Source organism: Archocentrus centrarchus, chromosome 14 (genome assembly GCF_007364275.1).
Source record: "Archocentrus centrarchus isolate MPI-CPG fArcCen1 chromosome 14, fArcCen1, whole genome shotgun sequence".
In the NCBI taxonomy this organism is placed as follows: Eukaryota; Metazoa; Chordata; class Actinopteri; order Cichliformes; family Cichlidae; genus Archocentrus; species Archocentrus centrarchus.
In genome coordinates, this window is record NC_044359.1 from 1493442 (window position 1) to 1510489 (window position 17048).

The window sequence follows — 17048 nt, forward strand, 5'->3', positions numbered from 1 at the left end:
AATGGACTCTTTGTCTCTTTGAAAAACAGCCGAGAACACACAAGTCCAATCAAACCCAATAAACACGTCCCTGCATGTTGCAGACGGTTCCTCCTCACAGCAGGAGTCTGAGTTTGTTCTTTCACGTCTGGCAAATTCTTTTTAAGGACTTTATGGTTCTCATCAGAAATCTGTCACACTCTGTAAAAAACACCTGATTGATGTGTACAGCTCTTTGGAGTGTGTGTGTGTGTGTGTGTGTGTGTGTGTGTGTGTGTGTGTGTGTGTGTGTGTGTGTGTGTGTATGCGCGCACGCGCGTTTGAGGGGTGTGTTGTGTGTGTGTGTGTGTGTGTGTGTGTGTGTGTGGGGGGGGGGGGGGGGGGGGGGGGGGGGGGGGGGGCTGGGGGGGGGGGGGAGTACAGAAGCGGTGAACAAACACTGAGAGTCAGAGTCGACGCGGCAGCCGAGCTCTGCGCTCCAAGTATGGATGTTTGAAAAGGGGGCAGGAGAGAGAGAGCAGAGATAAAGAGAGAGGAGTGCGCGGACTGCCGGTGGATGTGCGAGTCTGTGGCCGGGCTGCGGAGGATCATTGCCGGTCCAGGTGTGAATGGGATTACGCCGGTTGCTCCGCGTCTGCTGGAGGAAACATGCGGCTGCAGAGCTTCCCGGTCCCCTCGGTCCTCCTCCCGCTGCCGCCGCCGCTGCTACTGCTGCTGTTTGGGCTCTGCAGCGGCACAAGTTTCCCAAGTAACATCAACATAGGTGAGTGAGCGGCGGGCGGTGGGGTCCCTGCGCCCAGGGGCGCTCCAGGAGCCGCTGCATTCCATTCAAAAATTTCCTCACTCAGACGCAGTGCTTGTTTTTAATGTAGGCGTGCTAAATATTCAGCCTCTCCCAACTCCCATTATAAACTGATTCCGCAACATATTCATATCACTTGAATTCATTTGTGGAAGCCTCATGCGCCAGTGTAACATCCTCAGTGCTGCTTCCTCTAACGCTGATCCAGCATTGCTCGAATATTCCTGTGTTGTTGATACCATCGCGCTCCTGTGGTCGGGACTCCCCTATGACTTACACTAAGTTAGGAGTCATGTATTCACGTAAGAAAAGACAATATTTTTTGCTTGTAGCACTTTAATATTCGTGCAACATGCAGTTTAGTATTCCCACTATGACGTGAAGCAGTTATTGAGGCGCTTCAGAATGCATACGAGTAAATATTGTTGTGGACAGTGCAACTCTCTGGGGCAGGAATATCATAGAAATAAGGACCGTGGACAGAGACACAGAGTCAATGACTAATGACAGCGCTCAATTAAATATTGTTAAAAAGAGTTTACACACACACACACACACACACACACACACACACACACACACACACACACACACACACACACACACACAGATGTATATATATCTGTGTGTGTGTGTGTGTGTGACATATTTTATCATATATATATATATATATGATAAAATATGTCACACACACACACACAGAGCACCAAGGACGGAGCCACATAGGAATGTTCTAATGTTCTAATTTGCACTGTGGGTTGTAATGCTGGGTTCACATCCATGGGCAGAGTTATGAAGAACTATTGTCGGACGAGGCACCATGGACAGAACTACACAAGACCTTTATTTATTTTTATTGCTAAATATGATCTTAATGATTCCTGTAGGAAAACTATCGTGGCCTTAAATAGAGATAGAAAATTTTCCTATCCACAAATAGGGGACTCAGCAACTTGGACACAATCATAGATTGTTTTTTTAGCACCACAGGCACAGTCACATTACCTGTGCTATGATTAGCAAGATTACCATCCGCTTGTTCCATGCAGGGTTCCATGAGTGGAGGAGATGGGGAGCTGATCCCAGCTGACACAGGGTGAAAGGTGGATACATGCTGGACAGGTCAGCAGTCGATCACAGAGATGTAGACAGAGCTTATTACTGTCCTATTATAGGATTCGGGACTTATTATAGGATCAGATTAATGTTCTGGATGATTAATAAGGTTCCTGTCATACAAATATCAGAATCAGCACCATATATGTAGTCATAAAGCCAAATGGTAATATTCAGCACCATGGACAGACATTTAGGAATGTTATGGGTTTATTTTATTGAAAGAAATGCTACATATAAGTTTTCTATCAGAATACTGGAATCAGAACCTTGGACAGAGACATAAAGGACATAAAGACATACAGTACAGCACCAAGGAGAGAGCTACATGAGGGCTTGTTTTTTAAACAGATAATATAACCAATAAAAAAGAGAACTAAAGGAATCAGCACCTTAGACATAAATATACAAAATGAGTTCTCCTGTTAAGTTTTACAAACACAAAATTTATGATTTATGTAATAAAAATAATGGAATTATTCAGTCATGCAGACTCTGTTTATGGGATTCAGGACCATGGACAGAGTTACATGGGACTATTATAGTTTATGATCCCCGCCCCGTCATATGAATATAGAAGTCAGAACTGCAGCATCATATTGGAATGTGATCGATCTGTACTAATAAACAGTAAGAAAAGTGTACCCAGGACCATAGACAGAATCCTATAGGTATGCCGTTTCTCACCGCTAATAATTATGAATGGATATGATTAGAACAGTCAAATGATAGGTATCAGGGTAGACTACATGTACAAAACAGGGTTTTACACAATGAGCTATTAATTTATGAGCCAATCACCTTTCAGCTTGATCTGATGTTTAGTCTATTTGTTGCTGAAATGTGTGAAGACATCTGTTTGAGGAGCCGGTGGATTAATTTTCTCTCAGAGGACTGATCATCTAATGATTGCAGCTCTAATTTCACACATTAGCATTTTAACTATGTGGGTTTTTTTCTTTTTATTATAAGATGATGTGCTACGATAATCCTGACTTTGTCTGTTTGATGGTTCCTATAATTTCCTTTGAGACTTCCTGGCTGATGGGACTGTTAGAGAGGAGCCTGCAATCTTTCTTTGGAATGACTTTATCATATTTCTAAATTTAACTGTACCTTTTCATTACTCTCAAGCATTTCCTGCAGCTTTAGTGATTTCACTCAGATTTGTATTAAGAAGCAGTCTGCACGGGCCACTGTACATGTGTACTACAGTGGTTAAGTACATTTACTCAAATGCTGCACTGAAGTACTTCTGCTTTGCTATTATATCTCTATGTTTAATTGGTGATTTATACTTCTTCTAAGTGTACCTTTTATTACATCATGATGTGATATTATAGGCTAAGATAAGAGCTTGTTGATCCCTGGAGATTTGTACCCTAATAGTTCAGTTACTTATTGAGCAGGTTGTGAAGCACTTTCTGCCTCATTCACACTCACATAGATGGTGTGGTTCTCTTGCTCCAAAATGCATTGGTGTGGGAACAGAAGAAGCCAGGGATTAAATCACCAACCCTGCCATAAGGACGTCCTACCCTATCACATGAGCAACACAAGATTTACAATCCAGAAATAGGTCAGCTGACATAACAAGTATTTGTACATATGGTGCTTTAACCTTATTCCAGTCAGGACCACTACAGTAAAAAGACGTTCTGTAGTAATTTATATTTGGTGGCAGGGCTCTGTTCTGGGAGAGCAGACCCCAGATCAGTGACAACAAACTTGACACTGATTAAGTCAGATGCAGCCTGAGAGTAGGAGCTGGGGCGGAGGTGGGCTGCAAAGCAGCTTGCAGATGCTTAAACAGTGCACCCCATATGGGATTAAACAGATGCCACCAATTTATGTATTACAAGAAAATTAATTGCCAACTAAGACCAGTAGTGGGAGCAATGCTCACATACTTTACTGAGGTTAAAGTATTCATACTGAACTATATAAATATTCATCTACTATAAGGAACAAAAATCCAGCTTTACTAAATTTGGGATGTTTGGGAAGGATTTCTTATTGTTATGAGGGCAGAATACATCTAAAACTCGAACAAGAAAAACTGTGAGCCATCATCTTGATGTTCTCAGTATGTGTAAACTTCAATATCACAAACTAATCTGGATCCAAGGACTCAGTTCATGCACAGCGTGGAGAGAAACTTCAGCCTCGGTTAAATGCAGTTATTGAGGCTTCTGCTGATGAAATTGAATTATTGACACTAAATCATATCAGCGATTCACTCAAGTTGTTGACCAAATTATAATATATAATTGCACAGTACTCAGTGATCAAAACTATCAATATCCCATCTGATAGTAGTGACATATAAAGTTGTATTAAATGAAGACCTTACACGCAGTTATTACAAAGTAGTGAGTGAGTATTCTGCATCCTCAGTACTTCTGTTATGTTGTCCATGTGACCGTCTTCATACAGCGCTGAAAGCTGGAGTAAAGCCGTGGCTCAGTCCAGTGTTCTGTCCTCACTCCTGAGGTCAGTAAACAGACGTTCACTGACTCCTGTTCCCTCTTTTGTCCTCACGTTGATCCTCGACTGGTCGGCTCACATTCAGCAGCTGTGGGCTGCAGAGCATGTTACTCTGTAAAAATGAAGTTTAAATGCGACTCATCAGTCCACTGGTCCACATTCCTGCTGCTGCTTCCTCTCGGGTCGGGTGCTGATGTGGCATCAAGTTGAACTAACTTTCATTTCACTGGAATAATCACTGTGGCGGTCTGACCCCAAATACCAGACCAGAGCGCCTCAGCACTGAAAATCAGTAACATTGGTTTTCCCTGCATGTCTTTATTGAACCAATGAGGTCTTCTGTTGCAGCAGATGGACTGCCTCCAGCCTTCATAACTCTGATGAATAAATCATAAATGATTCTAATAAAACTTCCCAAACTGTTTAGTGTGAGCAGATTTTATTTTAGGCCAAAGCATACACAACAAACTTTACTTTATTTCTATTACTAATAAAACCTTTATTTAAACAGGTTTCCACTGAGACTGAGATTTGTTTTTCAAGACAAACTTCAAATATATAAAGTTTAAAGTAGATAGAAATGTATAATACACAGATACAGAAATTAAGAAAAACATGTGCAAGTGTGATTGCAAATACATAAAAATAAGCCTTTAAACTCTGGGAGTGAAATATGAGACCTGATTGTATTTCTAGCCAAAAAAAAAAAAACTGTAGCCCAGTTCACTGAGAAGAAGTCCAATTAAGTCATGTGACCAAATATATAATAAATATATAATACGTCCTGGGGTGTTATGGAATAGTCAGCTGTAGTTAGGAAAGTTCCCCACTGAGGGAAGTGACCTGGAAGTATTTTTGTGGCAGAGCTGGCCAAAGTCTCTAAATGCTAAGGAAAGGTGCTTCAAAGCTTCCTTTATTACCCCCTTTAGCAGAGGATACACCGGAGCTTCCTTAATGAAGGGAGAAGAGCTCAGTCTGACTCATAATTCACAGCGATTCACCATCGGGCCGTTTATGAAAATGACTGACAAAACTGACAAACTTGCACATATGATTTACATGTTAATTATATGTGTGTTTTGCATTTTCATGATCTGCTGATACAGTTTGAATTTTCAGCAACAAGCTGTTAAACACACAGCTGAACTTCACACTGCTGGAAAAAGCAATTACATTCATGTGGAGGTGCTGACTTCCATGAAAAACATGAATCCAGAACAGGAACTATATTAATTCATTAAAGTGTGTTGATGGTTTGCTGTAGTCCAGGTTCCTTTAGGATTATCATGGATGAATTTTTGCTTTGGGTCAGCTGACTCGTGGATGGAGGGAATTCTGCTTCAGCCATAGAAATCCAAACAGAGAGGAGAACAGGAGTTACGCTGGCAGAAACTGCACAGGCTACATGAGTGTGTGTGTTTTGTGTTTCTTCCATGAGTTGTGTCATAGTTATTTGATTTTAGTTCCCGTTTCCCTCGTGTTGGCTTCCCTGTGGTCTTGCGTGCTGGTCTCTGTTATTCCTCCTGTGTCTAGTCTTCGATGTTGTCTCTCCCGTTTGGTTACTTCCTTCTTTGGTTCTGGTGTCATTGTCTTGATGTCTGTTTTGTTGTTGTAATGTTTCTTCACTTCCTGTTTTATTTTGATGATCCCTCGTCCTCTGTGCTTGCTTCCCGTGTCTCATTTGTGTGTTCTGTCACCTGTTCTCTCCAGATGTTTCCACTTCCCTCATAACAGGGCCAGAACTCATTCGGCTCATTTTGTAGTCCATCTTCTGGACATTGTAGTTTGAACTCAGCATAAATCTGATGTCACATTTGATGGGGAGTCTGGTGTAAGTGAGGTCAGATTTTCTGACCACTGTTCTTCTTTTTACTTAAGTCCTCTGAAATTGTCCTTCACACTTTTCCTTCCCATCCTGATATTTTCCTACGAGGTCAAAGAAAAGTGCCAGGAGATTTTTTTTTTAAATAAAGCACCCTTGGACTCTCAGTATTCCAGCTTTACAATGTTCCTCATCTTCAGGGTCATAGTTATTTTCCTTGTGTATGATCTGATTTTCGGGGCCTTGCTGTCTTACAGCCCCCTGTCTGCATTGTTTGCTTTCACTGACTGCCTTCATGTATGATCCCTGCAGAGATTAAAGACCTACATTTCAGACCTGACTCTGCCTCCTGATGCCCTGCATTTGAGTCCTCCCTGCTCTCTGAGTTTATTACACCAACCCATGTTTTTGTACAAACTGCAATCATTTGTGAGATTGCTGAGTAATAAAATGCAGTGCAGAAGATTAAGCAAAACCAAGAGTATTTAAGGTGGCTGCATATAAACAATATTCAAATGCTGATCAAAACTGTAAACTGTAGAATGATCTTCGTAGAACAAAACCAGAATGAGTGCTAATTCCAGTTTTCTTCTTGTTCCATATGTGTCTTAAACATGAGTCTCGTATCCAGTCAGAGGCAAGCAGCAGTTCCAGCTGTGAGGACATGAAGGGTCTGGCTCTGGAGAGCAGGTTGAAAAAGTCTTCAGTGATCTTAGACGAGTTTAGAAGGAACTGATGTTTGATGACAGATTTATGAAGAGTATCAGCAGCAGATGTTAGATTTACAGTGGCCACATCAAATCTTTTATCATCTACATAAAATTTACATTAAAGTTTTGTGTAACAGGTATTTGTTTATAAGCGTGAATAAAAGAGGACCAGGACTGAATCCCTGTGGGACACCGGTATTAATTTCAAGGGACCCTGACCTGAAAACTGGTTTTTATGTTATTGCCAGAAACCTATTTACAAAATCATTTGATCTGAATATTCAAAGAAAGCTCATCACAATGATATAACACAATCTTTGTCAGAAAGAGGCGGAGATTTTACAGGCTCTCTTCTGTTAACTTCATTTTCTTGTATAATGTGGTCTTCCTGCAGTTTACTGATTACTTTAATGGACACCGTTGGAAGTCCTTTCACTTATTTTATTGGGTCTGGAACATCTAGCACCCCACTTAGACCTGACCCCACGATCCCTGGTTGAGGAGACCAGTGCCTTGTCCACTAAGACACTTTGGCAGTTAGTCCTTGATGGCATTAAGGCCAATAAGGCTACACCCTTTAAAGTATACTAAAGCTGCATATAACATCTGATATGTGTTATGTGCCCTATGATAGGCTGCCTCATGCCCTCTGACAGCTGGGATAAGCTCTAGCCCCCTGCGCTGGATTAGCAGTTAGGAAATTAGATGGATGGATGGATGGATGGATGGATGGATGGATGGATGGATGGATGGATGGATGGATGGATGGATGGATGGATGGATATGTGATATGCAGTTGACATTCTGACATAGGAGATGTAAACCAACAGTGTGGGCCTATTGTGCTCATTTCCAGCTCCATATTTTTAATTCCTGATTTCGTTAAAGTAGATTTTCATGATTCAGGGTTCAAAATAATTCTTATTTATCTCATACTGGTCTAAAAAAGATTGCAGCCTTCTCCCTTTAAGCTGACTGTCTTCTGATTGGCTGTACTTCAACAGAATATGTGATCAGCAGGTGGATGGAGCACCTGTGGCTGAGATGACTGTGTTGGGTATATGCCTACTCTATGACATCACACAGAAGGGGGGGCGGGGGGTATCTGAAACAGAATATTTGGATGATTTTTGGTTGTGTGGTTAAAAATGATGTTTATCATAATCTGGTGTATCTGGATAGATTGTCTTTGATTTTTAATATTTTTATGTGCACTTTCTTCAGCATTGGATTATAAATACTGGAGCTTTTATTTTGAAGGTGTGCCGTCTTTAGCTCAGTGAATTTGGTCTCATAAACAGTGGAAAATGTCCTGCTTGGTGTTTGTGTTCCTCGGGGTGATGAAGGAAGAGGGTTTATAAATATTACCTTTTGTATCCTGATTGATATTATGCATGATTATTGTGTCTTTTCACTGTTTTTCTAAGTTTAAAAGTGAGGTGTCGTGGGTTACTGAGCAGGTAGCTTTTTTTTTTAATTGATTAATCATTAATAATTGTACTTAATCAGCCTACAGAATAAGTTTGATTTCTTTTTATTTGGTAAATGTGTTGATGTGACTTGAACAAAGACAGATACGAACAAATGCTACTTTGTTTAACTACTAGTTTATAAAGCAGGAACTGAGTGAGGCTCCAACAAAGAATCTCCAAGGATCCCTGAATGGATTTAAACACAGTGATAAAATAAATGAAGGGAACACAGTTTAACACAAAGTCAGTTAAACTTCAGGGGTATCAGTCTGTCCAGAGCGTTAACCATTATGAATCCATTTCACCTGCTTTGCTACAAATGAAAGTGACAAGAGGAGCACTGGAGAGGCAACAACAGGATGACCCCAAACAGGAATGCTTTTGGCCGCAGACCACTGCTCTCTGCTTTTCCCTCCTGGCTAAGTTTTCTTTTTCTCAGGTTTTGCTTCCTTTCATTGTCACTGCTGGTAGCGTGAGATGATACCTGCAGGTTTCTCAGGTAGTTTATCTCCTCCAGGATGGCACATCCGTGTCCTCAGCACATTCTCAAGATCTCAACAGCATCCAGTCAGCAGCAGGACTGATTTCTGCTCTTTTGTGCGAGGAGGAACAGAATGAACAAAATGACCTCGGCCGGCTCCTCGTGTGCATGTTCTGTCCAAACTGTCAGAATCGGACTTTATGAGGGCGCCACGTCCTGCAGTGGGACCTGTTCTCAGACCGGCACCATGCAGGTCGAGTGATGTGTCGTGGTGCCTCTGCAGTGCTACAACACACTTCAGTACAACAACAAGCTTCAGTACAACAACAACCTTCAGTACAACAACATGCTTCAGTACAACAACAACCTTCAGTACAACAACATGCTTCAGTACAACAACAACCTTCAGTACAACAACATGCTTCAGTACAACAACAAGCTTCAGTACAACAACACACTTCAGTACAACAACAACCTTCAGTACAACAACACACTTCAGTACAACAACAAGCTTCAGTACAACAACACACTTCAGTACAACAACAAGCTTCAGTACAACAACAAGCTTCAGTGCAACAACAACCTTCAGTACAACAACATGCTTCAGTACAACAACAACCTTCAGTACAACAACAAGCTTCAGTACAACAACAACCTTCAGTACAACAACATGCTTCAGTACAACAACAACCTTCAGTACAACAACACACTTCAGTACAACAACAAGCTTCAGTACAACAACACACTTCAGTACAACAACAAGCTTCAGTACAACAACAAGCTTCAGTTCAACAACATGCTTCAGTACAACAACAACCTTCAGTACAACAACATGCTTCAGTACAACAACAAGCTTCAGTACAACAACACACTTCAGTACAACAACAAGCTTCAGTACAACAACACACTTCAGTACAACAACAAGCTTCAGTACAACAACAACCTTCAGTACAACAACATGCTTCAGTACAACAACAACCTTCAGTACAACAACATGCTTCAGTACAACAACAACCTTCAGTACAACAACATGCTTCAGTACAACAACAAGCTTCAGTACAACAACACACTTCAGTACAACAACAACCTTCAGTACAACAACACACTTCAGTACAACAACAAGCTTCAGTACAACAACACACTTCAGTACAACAACAAGCTTCAGTACAACAACAAGCTTCAGTGCAACAACATGCTTCAGTACAACAACAACCTTCAGTACAACAACATGCTTCAGTACAACAACAAGCTTCAGTACAACAACAAGCTTCAGTACAACAACACACTTCAGTACAACAACATGCTTCAGTACAACAACAAACTTCAGTACAACAACAAGCTTCAGTACAACAACACACTTCAGTACAACAACAAGCTTCAGTACAACAACACACTTCAGTACAACAACAAGCTTCAGTACAACAACAAGCTTCAGTGCAACAACATGCTTCAGTACAACAACACACTTCAGTACAACAACACGCTTCAGTACAACAACACACTTCAGTACAACAACACACTTCAGTACAACAACAAGCTTCAGTACAACAACACACTTCAGTACAACAACAAGCTTCAGTACAACAACAACCTTCAGTACAACAACACACTTCAGTACAACAACAACCTTCAGTACAACAACACACTTCAGTACAACAACACGCTTCAGTGCAATAACAATCTTCAGTACAACAACCTTCAGTACAACAACATGCTTCAGTGCAACAACCTTCAGTACAACAACACACTTCAGTACAACAACACACTTCAGTACAACAACAACCTTCAGTGCAACAACAAGCTTCAGTACAACAACAACCTTCAGTACAACAACACACTTCAGTACAACAACAACCTTCAGTGCAACAACAAGCTTCAGTAGTGCTACAACACACTTCAGTGCAACAACAAGCTTCAGTACAACAACAAGCTTCAGTACAACAACACACTTCAGTGCAACAACAAGCTTCAGTACAACAACAAGCTTCAGTACAACAACAAACTTCAGTACAACAACAACCTTCAGTACAACAACACACTTCAGTACAACAACACGCTTCAGTGCAACAACAAGCTTCAGTACAACAACCTTCAGTACAACAACATGCTTCAGTGCAACAACCTTCAGTACAACAACACACTTCAGTACAACAACACACTTCAGTACAACAACAAGCTTCAGTGCAACAACAAGCTTCAGTACAACAACACACTTCAGTACAACAACACACTTCAGTACAACAACAAGCTTCCGTACAACAACAAGCTTCAGTACAACAACAACCTTCAGTACAACAACCTTCAGTACAACAACAAGCTTCAGTACAACAACACACTTCAGTACAACAACACACTTCAGTACAACAACCTTCAGTGCAACAACACACTGCAGTACAACCACACGCCTCAGTGCAACAACACACTTCAGTACAACACCACGCTTCAGTACAACAACACACTTCAGTACAACAACAAGCTTCAGTACAACAACAACCTTCAGTACAACAACAAGCTTCAGTACAACAACACACTTCAGTACAACAACAAGCTTCAGTACAACAACAACCTTCAGTACAACAACACACTTCAGTACAACAACAACCTTCAGTGCAACAACAAGCTTCAGTACAACAACAACCTTCAGTACAACAACACACTTCAGTACAACAACAACCTTCAGTGCAACAACAAGCTTCAGTAGTGCTACAACACACTTCAGTGCAACAACAAGCTTCAGTACAACAACAACCTTCAGTACAACAACACGCTTCAGTGCAACAACAAGCTTCAGTACAACAACAAGCTTCAGTACAACAACACACTTCAGTACAACAACAAGCTTCAGTACAACAACACACTTCAGTACAACAACACGCTTCAGTACAACAACAAGCTTCAGTACAACAACCTTCAGTACAACAACATGCTTTAGTGCAACAACCTTCAGTACAACAACACACTTCAGTACAACAACACACTTCAGTACAACAACAAGCTTCAGTACAACAACAAGCTTCAGTACAACAACACACTTCAGTACAACAACACACTTCAGTACAACAACAAGCTTCAGTACAACAACAAGCTTCAGTACAACAACAACCTTCAGTACAACAACCTTCAGTACAACAACACACTTCAGTACAACAACCTTCAGTTCAACAACACACTGCAGTACAACCACACGCCTCAGTGCAACAACACACTTCAGTACAACACCACGCTTGAGTACAACAACACACTTCAGTACAACAACAAGCTTCAGTACAACAACAAACTTCAGTACAACAACAAGCTTCAGTACAACAACAACCTTCAGTACAACAACCTTCAGTACAACAACACGCTTCAGTGCAACAACAAGCTTCAGTGCAACAACACACTGCAGTACAACCACACGCTTCAGTGCAACAACACACTTCAGTGCAACAACACACTTCAGTGCAACAACAAGCTTCAGTTCAACAACACACTTCAGTGAAACAACAACCTTCAGTACAACAACATGCTTCAGTACAACAACAAGCTTCAGTACAACAACAAGCTTCAGTACAACAACAAGCTTCAGTACAACAACACACTTCAGTACAACAACAAGCTTCAGTACAACAACACTCTTCAGTACAACAACAATCTTCAGTACAACAACACACTTCAGTACAACAACAAGCTTCAGTACAACAACAAGCTTCAGTGCAACAACATGCTTCAGTACAACAACACACTTCAGTACAACAACAAGCTTCAGTACAACAACACACTTCAGTACAACAACACACTTCAGTACAACAACAAGCTTCAGTACAACAACACACTTCAGTACAACAACAAGCTTCAGTACAACAACAACCTTCAGTACAACAACACACTTCAGTACAACAACAACCTTCAGTACAACAACACACTTCAGTACAACAACACGCTTCAGTGCAATAACAAGCTTCAGTACAACAACCTTCAGTACAACAACATGCTTCAGTGCAACAACCTTCAGTACAACAACAAACTTCAGTACAACAACACACTTCAGTACAACAACAACCTTCAGTGCAACAACAAGCTTCAGTACAACAACAACCTTCAGTACAACAACACACTTCAGTACAACAACAACCTTCAGTGCAACAACAAGCTTCAGTAGTGCTACAACACACTTCAGTGCAACAACAAGCTTCAGTACAACAACAAGCTTCAGTACAACAACACACTTCAGTGCAACAACAAGCTTCAGTACAACAACAAGCTTCAGTACAACAACAAACTTCAGAACAACAACAAGCTTCAGTACAACAACACACTTCAGTACAACAACACGCTTCAGTGCAACAACAAGCTTCAGTACAACAACCTTCAGTACAACAACATGCTTCAGTGCAACAACCTTCAGTACAACAACACCCTTCAGTACAACAACACACTTCAGTACAACAACAAGCTTCAGTGCAACAACAAGCTTCAGTACAACAACACACTTCAGTACAACAACACACTTCAGTACAACAACAAGCTTCCGTACAACAACAAGCTTCAGTACAACAACAACCTTCAGTACAACAACCTTCAGTGCAACAACAAGCTTCAGTACAACAACACACTTCAGTACAACAACACACTTCAGTACAACAACCTTCAGTGCAACAACACACTGCAGTACAACCACACGCCTCAGTGCAACAACACACTTCAGTACAACACCACGCTTCAGTACAACAACACACTTCAGTACAACAACAAGCTTCAGTACAACAACAACCTTCAGTACAACAACAAGCTTCAGTACAACAACACACTTCAGTACAACAACAAGCTTCAGTACAACAACAACCTTCAGTACAACAACAACCTTCAGTGCAACAACAAGCTTCAGTACAACAACAACCTTCAGTACAACAACACACTTCAGTACAACAACAACCTTCAGTGCAACAACAAGCTTCATTAGTGCTACAACACACTTCAGTGCAACAACAAGCTTCAGTACAACAACAAGCTTCAGTACAACAACACACTTCAGTGCAACAACAAGCTTCAGTACAACAACAAGCTTCAGTACAACAACACACTTCAGTACAACAACAAGCTTCAGTACAACAACACACTTCAGTACAACAACACGCTTCAGTGCAACAACAAGCTTCAGTACAACAGCCTTCAGTACAACAACATGCTTCAGTGCAACAACCTTCAGTACAACAACACACTTCAGTACAACAACACACTTCAGTACAACAACAAGCTTCAGTGCAACAACAAGCTTCAGTACAACAACACACTTCAGTACAACAACACACTTCAGTACAACAACAAGCTTCCGTACAACAACAAGCTTCAGTACAACAACAACCTTCAGTACAACAACCTTCAGTACAACAACACACTTCAGTACAACAACCTTGAGTGCAACAACACACTGCAGTACAACCACACGCCTCAGTGCAACAACACACTTCAGTACAACACCACGCTTCAGTACAACAACACACTTCAGTACAACAACAAGCTTCAGTACAACAACAACCTTCAGTACAACAACAAGCTTCAGTACAACAACAACCTTCAGTACAACAACCTTCAGTACAACAACACGCTTCAGTGCAACAACAAGCTTCAGTGCAACAACACACTGCAGTACAACCACACGCTTCAGTGCAACAACACACTTCAGTGCAACAACACACTTCAGTACAACAACAAGCTTCAGTGCAACAACACACTTCAGTGAAACAACAAGCTTCAGTACAACCACAAGCTTCAGTACAACCACATGCTTCAGTACAACAACACACTTCAGTGCAACAACAAGCTTCAGTACAACAACACACTTCAGTACAACAACAAGCTTCAGTACAACAACAACCTTCAGTACAACAACCTTCAGTACAACAACACTCTTCAGTGCAACAACAAGCTTCAGTGCAACAACACACTGCAGTACAACCACACGCTTCAGTGCAACAACACCCTTCAGTGCAACAACACACTTCAGTGCAACAACAAGCTTCAGTGCAACAACACACTTCAGTGAAACAACAAGCTTCAGTACAACCACAAGCTTCAGTACAACCACATGCTTCAGTACAACAACACACTTCAGTGCAACAACAAGCTTCAGTACAACAACACACTTCAGTACAACAACACGCTTCAGTACAACCACATGCTTCAGTACAACAACACACTTCAGTGCAACAACAAGCTTCAGTACAACAACACACTTCAGTACAACAACAAGCTTCAGTACAACCACAAGCTTCAGTACAACCACATGCTTCAGTACAACAACACACTTCAGTTCAACAACAAGCTTCAGTACAACCACAAGCTTCAGTACAACCACATGCTTCAGTACAACAACACACTTCAGTACAACAACACGCTTCAGTACAACCACAAGCTTCAGTACAACCACATGCTTCAGTACAACAACAAGCTTCAGTACAACAACAACCTTCAGTACAACAACACACTTCAGTACAACAACAACCTTCAGTGCAACAACAAGCTTCAGTAGTGCTACAACACACTTCAGTGCAACAACAAGCTTCAGTACAACAACAAGCTTCAGTACAACAACACACTTCAGTACAACAACAAGCTTCAGTACAACAACAAGCTTCAGTACAACAACACACTTCAGTACAACAACAAGCTTCAGTACAACAACACACTTCAGTACAACAACACGCTTCAGTGCAACAACAAGCTTCAGTACAACAACCTTCAGTACAACAACATGCTTCAGTGCAACAACCTTCAGTACAACAACACACTTCAGTACAACAACACATTTCAGTACAACAACAAGCTTCAGTGCAACAACAAGCTTCAGTACAACAACACACTTCAGTACAACAACACACTTCAGTACAACAACAAGCTTCCGTACAACAACAAGCTTCAGTACAACAACAACCTTCAGTACAACAACCTTCAGTACAACAACACTCTTCAGTACAACAACCTTCAGTGCAACAACACACTGCAGTACAACCACACGCCTCAGTGCAACAACACACTTCAGTACAACAACACGCTTCAGTACAACAACACACTTCAGTACAACAACAAGCTTCAGTACAACAACAACCTTCAGTACAACAACAAGCTTCAGTACAACAACAACCTTCAGTACAACAACACACTTCAGTACAACAACAACCTTCAGTACAACAACCTTCAGTACAACAACACGCTTCAGTTCAACAACAAGCTTCAGTGCAACAACACACTGCAGTACAACCATACGCTTCAGTGCAACAACACACTTCAGTGCAACAACACACTTCAGTGCAACAACAAGCTTCAGTGCAACAACACCCTTCAGTGAAACAACAAGCTTCAGTACAACCACAAGCTTCAGTACAACCACATGCTTCAGTACAACAACACACTTCAGTGCAACAACAAGCTTCAGTACAACAACACACTTCAGTACAACAACAAGCTTCAGTACAACCACAAGCTTCAGTACAACCACAAGCTTCAGTACAACCACATGCTTCAGTACAACAACACACTTCAGTACAACAACAAGCTTCAGTACAACAACAAGCTTCAGTACAACCACAAGCTTCAGTACAACCACATGCTTCAGTACAACAACACACTTCAGTACAACAACAAGCTTCAGTACAACAACAAGCTTCAGTACAACAACACGCTTCCTAACTGCACAGACTGATATCTTTGAAGTTGAAGTGACTTTGTGTTAAATTGCAGTGAGTCTTCAGTTTATTTCTAGTTCAGGAAATCTGAGAAATGCAACAATCCACCGTATCTCAAAACTGCAAAATACAGAAAATACTAATATTTATATATACAAATACACATAACTGTGAAATAGAACGCTTTCATTTTTTTATCACATTGTTTGAACAGATTTTTTTCCTATGGAGGAGCCAACAGAGCAGGTTTCTGTGTCCTCGGTCTGTCACACCTGGATCATCAGGAGTAGATTCAGTGGAAATCTTCTCGGCACACCTTCGATGATTAAGCTCCACATTGATGGCAAACCTGAGTGTGTCAGAGGCTCCAAACTGTCACAGCAATGAGAGACAAATCTGACAGTTTCCTCCCAATTTACATTTTTAAGGAATCTCTTGAAATGATTCGTGTTTTTCTGGCACTTTGTGGCTAACAAGAGAAGCTCATCCTGGCTTAATGTGTTCATTTCCACAGC

General features: G+C 41.1%; 1 protein-coding gene across 2 annotated transcripts in view; it reads left to right on the forward strand.

The window, feature by feature from the left end:
* The first annotated feature begins 503 nt into the window (after positions 1 to 503).
* LOC115791590 (glutamate receptor 1-like) overlaps positions 504 to 17048 on the forward strand; it is a 118392-nt gene continuing 101847 nt past the window's right edge. For both annotated transcript variants that reach the window (XM_030745719.1, XM_030745714.1), the window contains exon 1: positions 504 to 742. In XM_030745719.1, coding sequence (XP_030601579.1) covers positions 628 to 742 — 115 coding nt within the window. In that variant the 5' untranslated portion in view covers positions 504 to 627. The remainder of the gene's footprint in view (positions 743 to 17048) is intronic.